Here is a 14,787-nt window from a genome sequence, read left to right on the forward strand (position 1 = left end):
CAGTCGTTAGCACAATAGTGTCAAAACTTTTGACGCTATTGTGGCGCTTTGCTACACTAGCATCAAAAATGTTGACGCTAGCGTAGCAAATTTCACTGTGCCATTTTTGCGGGCCTCCTAGCGCCGGAACGCCCCCCTTGCATACATTATGCCTGGCGCAGGGGGCTTTTAAATATGCCCCAACGTTTCCACTTGTGGCATTTCCTTTCAGAAATCATTGTTTTCAAGCAGGTAACTCCAAATGAATTGAACAAAGACTACAACGCCCAGAATGCAGTGATGCTAATGGAAAGCACAGAGTGAGAGGCTAGGATTTCCAGTGGCATGAAGTCACGTGGTAACCCTGTGAAGGACCTCACTGCAGATACTGAATTCTTCTCAGCGCTGGTAATTACTGAGTCAAATAGTGCCTTTAAAATACATTCTGCACAAATGATTCTCCCATGCGAGGTCTGGCCTGCTCGAATCATTGAATAATAAAAAACAGTCAGGTTATCGGATTGCCCGAAAAATATGCAAATATGCTCCAGTGGGTCTCATTAAAGGTAATTTTATTTTCATGCATATTCATTGCCTGCTTTTTACTGTTCTGCAGATTCGTGACCTCAAGACTCTCTCAACCTCAAATAATCCTCCAAGGAAACGTTTTCCAATCAGGCACCTTTTCAGGGGGAAACACAGGAGTTTTGTAAGGAGTGGGTGGGCTCTGATAGGAAAGGAATAGTGTCTCTGAGGGTCCACATTTTAAAGGAGAGGTCTCCCCCACCAAGAAACCAATAGACGGCTATAGTGACCCCTGACGTCCCATACAGCAGTTGTACAGACCCACAGGCTTGGACTTTCAGCAACACAGCTATCTCTCATGAAACAACAAGCTTACAGGGCAAGGCGTCAAAGCAGTTTACCACGTTTTACACAGGCTTACAGGCTAAGGCTTCACTCAGCAGTGGTATCTCTCAGGTTACTCAGATCTTACAGGCTCAGGCCTCAGCCAGCAGTGTTATCTCCCAGGTTACTAAACTCTTACAGGCTCGGGCATCATTCAGCAGCGTTACCTCCCAGGTGACTCAGATCTTACAGGCTCAGGCCTCAGCCAGCAGTGTTATTCCCAAGGTTACTCGGGTCTTATAGGTTCAGGCCTCACTCAGCAGTGGTATCTCCCAGTTTAGTCAAATCTTTCAGGCTCAGGCCTCAGCCAGCAGTGTTATCTCCCAGGTTACTAAAGTCTTACAGGCTCGGGCATCATTCAGCATCGTTATCTCCCAGGTGACTCAGATCTTACAGGTTCAGGCCTCAATCAGTGGTGTTATTTCTCAGGTTAGTAAGCTCTTACAGGCTCACCTCTCACTCAGCAGTGTTATCTCCAAGGTTACTCGGGTCTTACGGGCTCAGGCTTCACTCAGCAGTGGTATCTCTCAGGTGACTCAAATCTTAGAGGCTCAGGCCTCACTCAGCAGTGTTATCTCCCAGTTTATTCAGATCTTACAGGCTCAGGACTCACTAAACAGTGTTACAGACGTTACAGGCTCAGGCCTCACTCAGCAGTGTTATCGTCCTATTTACTCAGATCTTACAGGCTCAGGCCTCATGTATTCAGATCTTACAGGCTCAGGCCTCACAAAACAGTGTTATCTCCCAGTTTATTCAGATCTTACAGGCTCAGGCCTCACTCAGCAGTGTTATCGCCCAATGTATTCAGATCTTACAGGCTCATGTCTCACCAAGCAGTTATCTCCCAGGTTACTCAGATCTTACAGGCTCAAGCGACTGACAGCAGTTAACCCTCATGTTACACAGATCTCTGTAGCTAAACATCCCACAGCAGGCTTGTCCCTCGGGTTACATACTATCACAACACTATGACCTTTACAATTAATTGTTTTAAATTGTTGCACTTGGTCCCCACTCCAGATAGGTTCAGACCTCTTGTGCATGAGTCTCACGCTCTCTTGCTGGGCATGCCTGCATCCAGCCAGGGTCCTGTGACCCTCACCTGGTGGCTGCACTTAGTGAGATGAGAGGGGTGACTCTTACCAGGGCGATGAGCTGGTAGGACAGAGAGAGAGGGCGGTGTATGGAGGAGGGGTGGTCCAGGGGTGCCTGTGGTGGGGAGGAGGGGGAGATGATATTTAGAAAAATAAGCAAAAGTATTTATCAGGGCTACTGAAACTGTACAATTGTGAAAAAACAAATGATGTGACAGGCTTCACTAAATTATGCACCAAGAAATGGCAACCCCCGTGGCAGTATTAAAGAACTATTTCACCATTTTAACACACATTATTAGTGCATGTCCTGAGGATTCACATCTTTAGTACTAATTTAACCCATTAATACAGCAACTGAAAGATGCTCAGTCAAGCTGTGTAGCAGAATGTCTAGTATATCTTTTGGCAACCTTTGACCCGTTTCTGCATAAAACTATTTTTTTTAAATCTGCAAATTATGCAGAAGAAGGTGGGTTATGGGGCAAGTGCGGTAACTCTACAATGATGCAGAACACAGTGTAACTGCAGAATCATGGAATTCCACTGGTCCTATTTATGAAATACAAAGTAAAAAAATGCCACAGCATGGGTTGACATGGATGTTTGCTTTTGTCGCCCTAAGAGCATCTGGTATCCCCAGACGTGGGTCCCGGGCTCAATGTGCCACTGGCTTCAAGCTAGCCTGGCTGACGAAGGGTGATACCCTGAAACTGGTCCCAGGATGCTTGTTTCTGGTCCAGGCAGGACCTGGCCTGGCAGTTCGGGCTGGACTGTTTCCATGGGGAATGGGTCAAGATTGATTTGCATATGGCTGGGTCTGAGCTGGAATGGCATGGCAAGCAAAACAACTGATTGAATTAAACCCAGATCTGTGACTGGGGGTGAATGTTTGATTGGTTCCGCATTCTGTCCATCATTTGTGTTTCTTTGCTTACGGAACTTCAATTGCCTGCCGTAGATTTTGAAAGTGAAGTTTATACAGTGTTAAAGTTTATTTTTATTTTTTATAGTGCATTTATAGTGCACTCTGTAATTTACAAAGAGAGAATAGATTTTACATGTTACCCTACATCCACTGGATTCCGTTACAGGTGTCAATGTATTCCCAGTTTGTCCAGAAACAGACTTGAGAGCCAAATCAGTCATTACAAGTCCTGCAAGGATACCTACTCCTGTTCTTCTCCTGCCCTGGGCATTTCACCCATTCAAAAGCAGGTGACACTTCCAGGTTGGAAATGGCCCAAAGCGTAGAAATTACTGCAGGGCTCAGGTGCAGGAGTGCTTTGGTAGTTCCCCATTGTTTCGGAGGACATATAAGGTCCCACTTGTAAACTGGAATGGAGACTATGAAGTCTCCATCAGACTGGAGACTAATAAGTATAAAAAAAGAAAAAGGCAAGGCAGCAGGTATTTCCCATCTGGGCACACAGGGTCTGAAACGACATCCTGGTATCTATCAGAACCCCGACAACGCTGCTCCATTTTAGGAAAGAGTTGAAAGCTGCGTAAGAGTGCAACAACACCAGCTCCCTCTCCAATCACTCTTTGACAGTATGTTTCCCTTTAATTTTCTACAGCGCTTGATAGGTTCGTGCTATAGAACGGGGTGGCTGAACGTCGCCCCGCTGCTTTCTGCAGAAGGGGAAGGAAAAAAAATGATAATAGCGAAGCATTATTATCATTTCATTTTTCAGCTGAGCCAGTTTAGGGTGGGGCGGGGCTGGAGGGAGGAGTGCTTCATGCACCATAAGTGCGCATGTCTGTTTGGCCGGCCGTGTTGGGCCTGCCAAACAGATATGCACACTTTGCATTTCTTCTCCCAGCTGTGCAGTGCACAGGGTGCCACTCCCTCTGTGAGTGCTGAACCAGGCCGCTCACACCAATAAGGCACTGCTGTCATGCTGGTGACAGCAACGTTGTGATTGGCTGAGGGGAGCCTGTGCGCTTCCCAGAAGATGACCTAGCAGACAAACCCATCTCCATTATTCCCACCCTCCCCCCCCCCACCGTGCCACCACCCCCATTCAGTGTCAGCCACTACTGGAAACACCACACACATACATACAAAGCTTCTAATCTGCCCTGCATTATTTACTGATACTACAGTCCCCGCACACTAACATTTGACTGATCGCCACTGATATCCCATTAGTGAACTAGCTGCAGAGCTCTGATCATGTGCTTGTGATCAGCAAGAGGCAAATGTCCCACATATCTCTCCCAAAGCCCCTCAATTCTGAACTGCATAATACCCTAGAACACCAGTTCTCAGACATCAAAGATACCACAATCACGAGCGTAGCTACCATTGGTGCAGCAGGTGCAGTGCACAGGGGCCCTGAGGGGCCCATTGAACCTTGAAATACTGTATTTTACTAGCCCGATAGTAGTCCAAGGGTCCCGCTTGCACAGGGCATCCTTCTATGCTACTGGCCTCAATGTACCTACACAGGATGCACTGACTGACCGTGCAGTAGTCTTCTTCCAAAGCACCACCACATCTGCTTGCACTTGCCATCTGCACCCCATCACTGAGGCGCCTAAAGTGTCCCCCCAGTGTGCCCTGCTTTTAATAGCACCCCACTGTTGCAGAACTCAAACACTCACAGTACGCATTAGTATTTATCCTTGAACTGGGCCTGGTATGGCAGCAGGAACACCCTAAGAATTTTGGGGGTCCTGGGCTAAATGTATTTTGGGGGCCCTGTTTGAAGCAGCCATGAATTTATGATCCAATTTCAGGTGTTTCTTGCCGTCTTCGACCAGGTTTCTGGCAGTGCACAGGCACGTTCATCCAAATTCTAAATGTGTTTACATTTAAATAATTAGGGGCAGTGAGTTGTTTTTTAATACTGCAACACAGCAGGAGCTCACTATTGTTACTGCAAATAATCTCTGTGTCTTCCTCCCATTTCCCATATGCGAGGTCCTGTTTTGATCTAAAATATATCTTTTTATGGATTTTGCATGAAACAAACACTTTTCTCTGCAAAATGTAATAGACTCTTACACATCACTCACATTAAAAACAAGCTAAAGGCACACAGAATTGAAATCAGTCTGTTTAAGAATTATTCAAGGTCATCAGGGCAAGACTCTCAGCAGAGGAGAGCTTACTATGGGGTGGGGGGAGAGAAAGACTGGGGCCCTGGGCCAGAGCCCCCTTTGCCTTAAAACGTCTGTGTGTAGCAGTACTGGGACATCCTCAGTGATTTTCAGTGCACCTCTCCCTGGTCTGCAGAATGTACCGCAACCCCAGTGATGACACATCTTCCCTGCTCCCTCAGTGCACGTCTGTTCCAGTTTACACTGTGGGGGTCATTCTGACTCCCGCCGGCGGCGGTAACCGCACGCCTGGCGGGAGCCGCCGAATGACCGCACCGCGGTCAAATGACCGCGGCGGTCATTCTGAGTTTCCCGCTGGGCTGGCGGGCGACCGCCAGAAGGCCGCCCGCCCAGCGAGAAACCCCCTTCCACGAGGATGCCGGCTCCGAATGGAGCCGGCGGAGTGGAAAGGGTGCGACGGGTGCAGTTGCACCCGTCGCGATTTTCAGACACTGAAAATCTTTGTGGGGCCCTGTTAGGGGGCCCCTGCAGTGCCCATGCCATTGGCATGGGCAGTCCAGGGGCCCCAGGGGCCCCACGACACCCCTTCCCACCAGCAAGGTTCTGGCGGTCAAAACCGCCAGAACCAGGCTGACGGGAAGGGGGTCGGAATCCCCATGGCGGCGCTGCCTGCAGCGCCGCCATGGAGGATTCCTCAGACCAGGGGAAAACCGGCGGGAAACCGCCGGTTTCCTTTTTCTGACCGCGGCTTCATCGCCGCGGTCAGAATTGGCCTGGATGCACCGCCAGCCTGTTGGCGGTGCATCCGCGGTCCCCGGCCCTGGCGGTCTATGACCGCCAGGGTCGGAATGCCGCCCTGTGTGCTGGGATCTCTGGATTGAGACACTCGGATCGCTCCCATCAATTAATTTGGCATCGAGCATTTCAGGAGGGAGCTGAAACACTTTCTTCTTCCGGATGAGATTAGCACATCTGCTGCAGAGACTTGCTCAGTCTACACGTCTCCAATTTCAATTCCTGGTGGGACCAGCGCACCTTTTCATCCTTCTGTGGTTGATCAAATTAAAACAATTCGGAACAAAGATAAAAACACTTGCTTTTCACTGCCTCGGGGCAATTCGCTGCACGTTTATAGTGCACGCTGTCACATCTGCGTATAAACAACATTTTATAAAAACCACTATAGAGGCCACAGAAGGTCTTCCTTCAGATGTAGTCACGATTTCTGGTCCTTTAATGTTGGAAAAAGAGCGCGAAAGAAGATCCTCACAGCTCAGTGAGTTGAGTAAATGCTGCAGAAAACTGTGTAACTTTCGGGTCACCGGTTTCCATCCTTTCGAGACAGCTCCGGGGGCTGATTACAGTGTGACCTGCGGGTTACGGCTCCCAATGGAGGCAAGATCATTTCACTGTTCATGCTGCGGCGGAGAGGGAGGGAGAGAGGGAGAGGGGGCGAGAGGGGGGCAGAGAGTGAGTGTGTGTGTGTGTGCGCGCCCTTGTCTCCTACCTCTGCCTTATTGACGTCTTTCTCCGAGTTATCAGCTACCAACTTCCTTTTTGAATCTGGTTAAATACAGATGTAAATTTACACCCCCCCCCCCCCCCACCCAACCCCCACAACCCCAGCCATGTCAGGAAGCTCCTTGTATTCCCCACAGTCTTCCCCGCAGTGCACATACATCTAAACTCTTCCGTCTTTGACAGAATAAGCGTGGGGGTATTGGAGACCTCCTATGTTACACCACTGGCTGATCCATCGAATTGGGTGGCTAAGAGCTAATCTCCAAGAGAGCCAATCACCAGCCGACCAATTCTGTGTAAGCCCATGAAAGAACAGTCGTCACATCTACATAAGGGACCACAACTAGTTGATAACTGCGTTGGCTTCCGCTCACACCACTGCGCAGAATTCTCCATCATCGGAACAGTCCCAAGTGAACCAGAGTAAGGATGCAGCCTTTAAACATCTTCCGGGCTTCCGTTGAATGGTCCTTAATGTCCAATGGTCCAATGTTTCATCTCATCTCCTTATCCAATCAACTGTGTGGTACCAAAGAGCCCTCTGGATTCTACAGTCTAGTCCAAACCTACCTAAAGGACTAGCCGTAACTGATTGACTCCTGCTGCCTTAACTTCTATAACTAAGTTCCTGCAGAACAATGAAATTCATTCAGACGTCAACTGCTCTGCCGTCGGATCCTGCCACAGCTAGCCGACTATAAACCATCAGAAGCTAAACGACAGAAACCCTCACCTGTCGGTCACTGACTCATATGATGGCTAGAGACTGGAGGTATATGGAAGTTGTCACCCCACCCGCGCTGGCATCCACAGTGAAAGGCCTTGGGGCAGTATCGGATTCTAACTTCAGCCCTGAACTTCAGAACAATGTGGATGTCAAGAAGTCCTAGCACTGCTTGAGGGCTCTCAGGAGAATCATGCCCTCCCTCCTGGAGCCCAGGTGACCATCACCCTTGTGCTTTCACACCTGCACTACATCAATGCCCCTTACCTTCGTGCACCTAAATATATACTTCTCACGCCCCAGTAGGTATAAAGCACCACAGAGGACTTCTCCACTACTCCAACCATGGGACCACATCCACACCGTCTCCTACGTGTCCCACATTGGCCCCCAGTTTCAACCCAGAGTCTACTTCAAAGCCTTCTGCATTACTCTGTATTGCTCTTCATGCTTAACATGGAACAGGAACCCCCTTCAACCAGAGGAAAATTCACACACGTCTCTTCAGTCTCCACGCTGAGGTGAACCTTAGGATCATAATCCCATGGTACAATAAATCTAACATTGGAGGGTTGACCTTCTCTAGCCTTACACAAAAACTTTGGGGCTTGTGCCCTACTCATTTAAGAACCCCTCACAACCTCTTAGGTTTGTGCTGATCAATAAAAACTTGGCAGTTTGGATATTCCTCAGTCATATGATGCAACCGTCATGGTGGACACAGCCATTTCCATTACTTTGAGGAGTTTTGAGTTAAGTGTGTGCAATGGACAGAATGCATTAGGGTGAAAATTGAACTCTTGGTGAATGCACTTAGTAAATATTACACTATCCAACCAACTTCGGTGCGCTAGCTACTTGCTACACCACCAAGGGACCACATCTCTGATCTTCTGACTGTTGTAACTGTGCCGAGACTGGAGCTGGGACCTTACCAGCGGCCCTGCACGGGCCACAGAAGAAGGAACACGGTCCACATTGGCAGGCAGCAGGCTTTGAGACAAGTGCTTAATTTGAGCAGGTGTATTCCAGTACTTAATTGTCAACACTAGCACTTCTGACTGTGTGCTGCTGTTGGTCTAGTTTAGAGGTGAGCACCACAGCAGTTGTTGATTAATACAATACACATAAAAATTACTAATACCTACCACCCAACTCATCCATATACTTCAGGGGCTCTATAATAGTCTGAACTGTCGCACTTGTGGGGTGATTGTTAGTAGTTGTGTTGCTTCTGTCACTGGCTCTGCTGGCAGGGGCAATGAGTGGCACAGGCTGCAGTGGCCTCCTAACAAGGGCCCTGGCACATATCATTTTACAAATTAACCACTGCTGAAGAAGCTGTGCTCAGCATGCTCTTGAGTGGCCATGCTGCCTATGTTCCATTGATAAGGTATGTTTGTTTTCTTAATAACATCAGCACTGTTTGACAAATTGCACAAAACTTCCAAAAAAAAAGTACAGCTACTTTGGATCCTTCATGGGAAGTTCTGTGCAGATCCATTAATCTGGGGCAGAGGGGGGCTCACAATTGGGAAAGGCCATGTGCAGAGGCGCTTGGTTGCCCCCTGGTTGGTCACAGGGCATGACTAGATGGAGTTGGCCATCTGTGAGTGGTTTAGGACAGGGCCTGGTCAGAGGCCCAGCGGCCAGGCCTTGCGTCCAAAACCTGCTGCACACAGCCAAGGGGTGCAGGATCTGGCCAGAGACATCAGTGAGTCGTTTAAGATGCACTTTGTGATGTCATCAAAAATGTGATTTAACATGTCATGAGTGATATCATATGTGAGATCATAGGCAGTGCATGGCAGCGACCAACACAAACTACTGTTAGTTACTTAACCATAATTGGTGAATTTGAGAGGTGTTTAGGTTTGGTTTTGTAACCATAACTACACTTTAACATGTGTTTTTTCATATATATATATATATATATATATAAATATATATATATATATATATATATACTGATACACTAAATATATATACATACTAAATCTATACAAACTATGCATTGATATATATAGACATATATAGATTTAGATGCGTGTAGACATGTATATAGAAACGAGTTTGTATGAGTTCCTGTGGTGTCTTCGCGAGCTGCAACTTTCAGCTCCCGTTAAAAACATATGGACATTTGAATTTTAAATAAAACACAACAGGAAAAGGTTGCGGGGTCAGGGGGTGACCTCTCTGCCATGGTCTCCTGCACGTTGGTTTCACTGTACCCACCAGATGCTCTATACAGGTGACAAGCTATCTTCATAGTACCAGTTACCCCTAAAACGCACCATTGTCTCTCCCAAGACTGCCTGAAACTCTGCCAATCTCATAGCCCCGCCCACACTGAGACTCACTCTCACTCTAGCCTCCGGGGCTGTTTCCCAATAAATCTGCACTACTTAGGCCTTACACAGCACAGCTATCTCTCAGATCTCCAAAACTGACAGCACTCGTGCAGGTTTTCGCTTTAAACAGCAGAGCTATCTCTCCTATCGCAACAATCTCATAGGTTTAAACAAGAGCCTGTATCAGAGGTCTTCAAACGAGACGGCAAGCAACCCCAGAGAACCACAGGGAAGGCAAAAAAGGCTGTCTGAAGGGGGGGCTGTTAAAAACTAAGGGCAAGCCTTCTTTGCCACTTCAAGAGTGTCTCTAAAAATGAACAGCATATTACCAGTGTGCTTGGCAAAATATGTTTTCACAGGGGAAGCTGAATATCATTACAATATATTAAATGCTAAATATTTTAATTTGATAAAAAAATAAACGGTAACAATGAACACCCATTTATGTCAAGTGCTTTGGGATGATAGGTGCTCCGTTGTGTACTCTTGTAAAATATTTGCCTAGATTGCAATGGTTTACGTGCCACATATTTATTGTATGCATTTTGAGAAATGGAAAGGCACTGTCGAGTATGGGTCCCTGTCTACAGTTCTTGGAGGAAATATCTCTATGCACCACTGCAATTTTTAAGCGTGCTCGAAATATTGAAAAGTTAGTGAAATAATTATGAGAAAGTATTATGTCATGTTGAGGGGTGTACCTTCTAATTTATTGTCACATGGAAGGCTTGGCAAGAAGACCCCTAGTCTACAAACAACTTGCAGGACCAAGCTTCAGAGAGCAGAGATGCCACTATTTCAGAGGTTTAAACCTCAGAGGCAGTTGAGGTATACCTTTGACTACACTAATCTGACAGTCTGATGCCGTAGACAGCAGAGGTATCCCTCATCTGGATACAAGTGACATTCTAGAAGGACCCTAATTTTATTACACAACTGATTACGCGTACCACACAGCATTCAAACCAGTGCTTAATTTGTAAATAAAAACATGCCGGTGCCCAAAGCCCTCCTCTGAAATACGCGGCTGCAGCAATTAAATGTGCAAGCACAGACTACTGAGGCAGCGTAATCCTGAAGACATCTTGGGGGTCTTTAATCCATTTACAGCCACTCCCTCCCCCTTCAACTCACTCTTGCAGCTTTCTGCTTTCTCCCATTGTGACACTTTTTCGTTTTTATCTTCCTCCGTCTTTCCCATCTGCCTTTTGCTCACAGTAAATGCTTGAGGCAGAAAAATAAGTGCGTCCCTCAAAAATAAGTGCCGGTACCCCGCACCGGAAACCACCGGCTTAATTAAGTACTGAAACAAACATTGGCAAAGCTAATAGGTTTAGCTTTATAATGTTAACACAAGGAAATATTATTTGTGCAAGACTGGGCTTGCATGTGTTAGATCATTAAAAGCATACCTGTTGGCCTTTGAAAAGTATTTTTTTAAACAAGAAAACAAATGGAGGAAGGATACTGTATAAGAGCCAGCTGGAGGAAATAATGGAAAATTCACATTGCAAATACATGGAAAGTCAATGTGAAAGACACAAAGGAAAATGAACTATATGAAAGACAGGAAAACCTGCACACGTGTCCTGACTACAACATTAAAGACCTTGCTGCAATGAAAAAACAAAAAGTATATTGCTATCTTTATATGATGCAAGTAACAGATAAAGAGTGTAAAGTGTGTTGATTCAATGTACTTTTAAGATTCAAATAGTCCCTCATGCATTGCAATACAAGCATTAAAAGGAGGATGAATGCTACCAAATGCCCAATAGAATGAGGAGAAAGGGCAATACTCCCTTGGGAGGAGCCTAAGTTCACTGCATGTATACTTTAAAGAATTGGTACCAATAGGTCTGAATTACTCAGGATTACTCAATGTGTCAGCAGCAACGTGGGACCAGCCACTAAGCTCTGCCCATTGTACAATTCTGCAGCATTCATTTTTAAAATGCATTTTATTGTTAAATATTTAGATTTTTTGTACGAGTTTCGGCTACGTACAAATTCATGCTTTGAGTCTTTCATAAACTTTTAGGAGCTGATTTAAGAAAAGTGGCGCTGCACCCGGTCCAGCGACACTTTCCTTGCGCCCCTTAGTGCCCCCCTACTGCCACCATGTTTGCACCATATATAAAATACGGCTCACCATGGCGCAGGGTATGGGGCAATAGCGTCAGAATTCCTGACGCTATTGATGTACTATACAGGAGTAGCACAAAATTGTTGGCGCTACTCCTGCAGAGTACATAGGGGCCCATTGTGTTCAGTGGCGTGCCCCTTTTTAACTTCTGCTCTGAGCAGGCATTAAAAGCACCGAAAACATTGGCGCAAGGAAATCTTTCAGATTTCTTCGCACAATTTTTTCACCCCGCCTAACGGGGGGACGCCCCCTTTGCATATGTTATGCCCGGCACAGCCACAAAGTAGTCCATGGGGTTACGAAGTGCCACAATGCAAGCACTGAGCCACTTTGTAAATATGGCGCAGCCTTTTTCGCCACATTAGCGTAAAAAATTACGCTAAAGTGTCGTCAGGATGGCACAAAGGGGGTCTTAAGTCAGCCCCTAAATCTTTATTATCTCTCACTCGCTCTGCCTCTGGCATCGTCTCCCGTCGTTCCCAAAGCTGTGCTACAAGGGGGCAGTGGAGGGGTCCCCTAAATGTCCCCCTGCTTTTTGGTCCCATCCCGGGACATAAAGATACAAAAAATGAAAATAACGTATTTGACCCTTCCGCTCTGTAAATGGCAGGTGCCGCTATTACAAACACAACGACACTTGTTTTATGGCAGAAGGATGAAAGGCGGTACATGTTATCAAGGACTCGGCATATCATCCTTGCCTGCGCACCCAGTGATTCAGCAGATATTTTATGGAGATTCTGCCCTTCGCAGTAGAGGTCAGAATTTAAAAGTCACTTCTATGTCGCAGTCAGTGCAGAGCCCCAGCATATATAAAATCTGCCGGTGGCTCGCAGGGGCTCTTTGGTTCCACAAACCACTATTAGGGCAATACGAGGCAGGGGTGTTGTGGCACCAGATAGACCACCTGCCCATTCCACAGCCAGGACAATGTTGAGTTTAGGTTCGTCTCTCAATAGGCTCACAATCATTCACTCACGAGATGTCGCTGTTAAATCATCGTATATTTTCCCATCACCAATTTACGACACCTCAGTGGGTTAACGTGCCTGCTGCGAAGAGCTACGTGCAAGCTGCAAGTCACTGCTTGGACTTCCAGCAGGGCAAACTCTGTCCACTCGCCTCGTGTTCGCAGCATGAGAACCTGCGAGTCGTGCATCGATCCTATCTATAATTTACAGCGCCAAGAAGTGAATATTCGGGACTGCAAGAGCTACATACAGAAAGTGGCTAATTTTCATGCCAGATCCCATTTAATCCATATTACGGATATTCGGAATAGACCACGCCACTATGTTAAAAGTACCTATGTGACGAGTAAAAACATGATTTAAAAGAAATGAACAATCATAGGAAAGGTGAGTGACCTACCAGCGCCCAGAAGCAGGATGTGCGACCGCAGGCTCATGGCTGCAGGGGTGCCAGCCCCCTAGGCTGGAAGGGGTTGCAGTCAGGGGGAGTGTTCTCCAGGGAGGCGTGGGGGTCATGGGTTGTCTCCCCCAAGCTCCTGCGATGTGTGCCGAGACCTATCTGCTCTCGGGTCTCAGCAGCAAGGGCTGCTGCAGCAGGCAAAGCAGAGCCCGCCCCCTCTCCATGGTACTGCATGCAGCAGGCACGGGTCCCAGTCCTGGGAATGGGAGGAGCGCCCTCTCTCGACCGTCTTAGAATACTGCAAGCCGCATTTGGGTACCAAGTCCCAGAGAAGGTAAGGGGCGCCCTCTGGTGGCAGTCCAAGAATACTGCATATAGCAAGCTGGCACGAACTCCTGGCGAAGGCGAGGGGCGTCCTCTGGCGTCAGTCTTAGAATACTGCATGCAGCAGTTAGGTACCAAGCCCCAGGGAAGGCGAGGGGCGCCCTCTGGTGGCAGTCTTTGAATACTACATGCAGCGCGAAAGTCCTCAGTGGCTCATAGTCCCGGAGTACACTCATACAAGCCGTCTAGTGTCTGTCTGTGAGTGCTACAGCGAGGCTCAATCCTGCATAAACTACTCTGTAGGGCAGGGGTTTTCAAACTGGGGGGCGCCCCCCCCTAGGGGGAGGCCTCAAGTGATCCCCGTGTCTCAGTGTCTGGTGCATGCAATCAAATGATTTGTGTTTCACTCTGTGGTCAGAAGTTTTGTGTGCTTTCTCAACCTGTCATTCTTTTAAAGGTCAAATAAATTTATGACTTTGAGTAGGGGAATTAAAAACTGCTATCCAGTGCTAAGATTACCCATGGTTAATGATGAATCCAGCCCCTGTGGCCCTCAGATTTTCATCCTTTCCAGGCTGATAAAAATGTACCTATGAGTTAGACAACTAGGTTATGCTGACAGATGTTTATATAGCCTTGTATCGGCATGAGTACAGATGCTGACCACTGTTGTATTCAGACACCTTCACACCCTGGGCTCGATCATTTGTCACACACCAGGGTCTTTTTTCTGTTTGAGTAAGATCACCAGTAGTGTGGGTGCAGCTATTTCGTTCATGTGTATGGTTGTAGTGTCCTCTGGTATCTGCAACCATAGCGCTTTACCAATTCAAGTACATGCCATCTGAGTTTTTTTTAATGAGCCGTGCCTGGCTAGAGGAATGTGCAGTGCTTAATTTGAGCCAGTGGTTGCCACTGGCACATATTTTTGAGCTCCGGCACTTATTTGTCCTGATCCGAGAACAAAAGAAGGAAAAACACACAAACTGGAAAGAAGGGTGAAGAAGGAAACACAGACAAATGGTAAAGAAGGGTGAAGAGAATGGGTAAGCAAAATGGAGAAAGTAGGGACCTTTGGGAGTGAGCTGAAGGTGGGGGTAGTGCCGAGCAGTGAATTAAAGAGGCTTTGGTGCATTCCGGGCAATGTAGCCATACTATTCAGGTGCCGACGTTTCATTGAACTCGCCGTGGGCTTCTGACTAAGGCTTCGGGCACCGGCACTCTTTCTCGTACTAATTAAGCACTGGGTATGTGTCCAAGGGAACTGAGACTACTATATCTAGGTGGGATCCAAAA

The 14,787-nt window shown here is 47.1% G+C and overlaps 1 protein-coding gene across 1 annotated transcript in view; it reads right to left on the reverse strand.

The window, feature by feature from the left end:
- The window catches only part of PODXL2 (podocalyxin like 2), a 313,504-nt gene extending 300,113 nt beyond the window's left edge, over nucleotides 1-13,391 (reverse strand). The window contains exon 1 of the mRNA XM_069206259.1: nucleotides 13,168-13,391. Coding sequence (XP_069062360.1) covers nucleotides 13,168-13,204 — 37 coding nt within the window. The 5' untranslated portion in view covers nucleotides 13,205-13,391. The remainder of the gene's footprint in view (nucleotides 1-13,167) is intronic.
- Between the last annotated feature and the right edge of the window lie 1,396 nt (nucleotides 13,392-14,787).

The sequence above is a fragment of the Pleurodeles waltl genome, chromosome 9 (assembly GCF_031143425.1).
Source record: "Pleurodeles waltl isolate 20211129_DDA chromosome 9, aPleWal1.hap1.20221129, whole genome shotgun sequence".
Lineage (NCBI taxonomy): Eukaryota > Metazoa > Chordata > Amphibia > Caudata > Salamandridae > Pleurodeles > Pleurodeles waltl.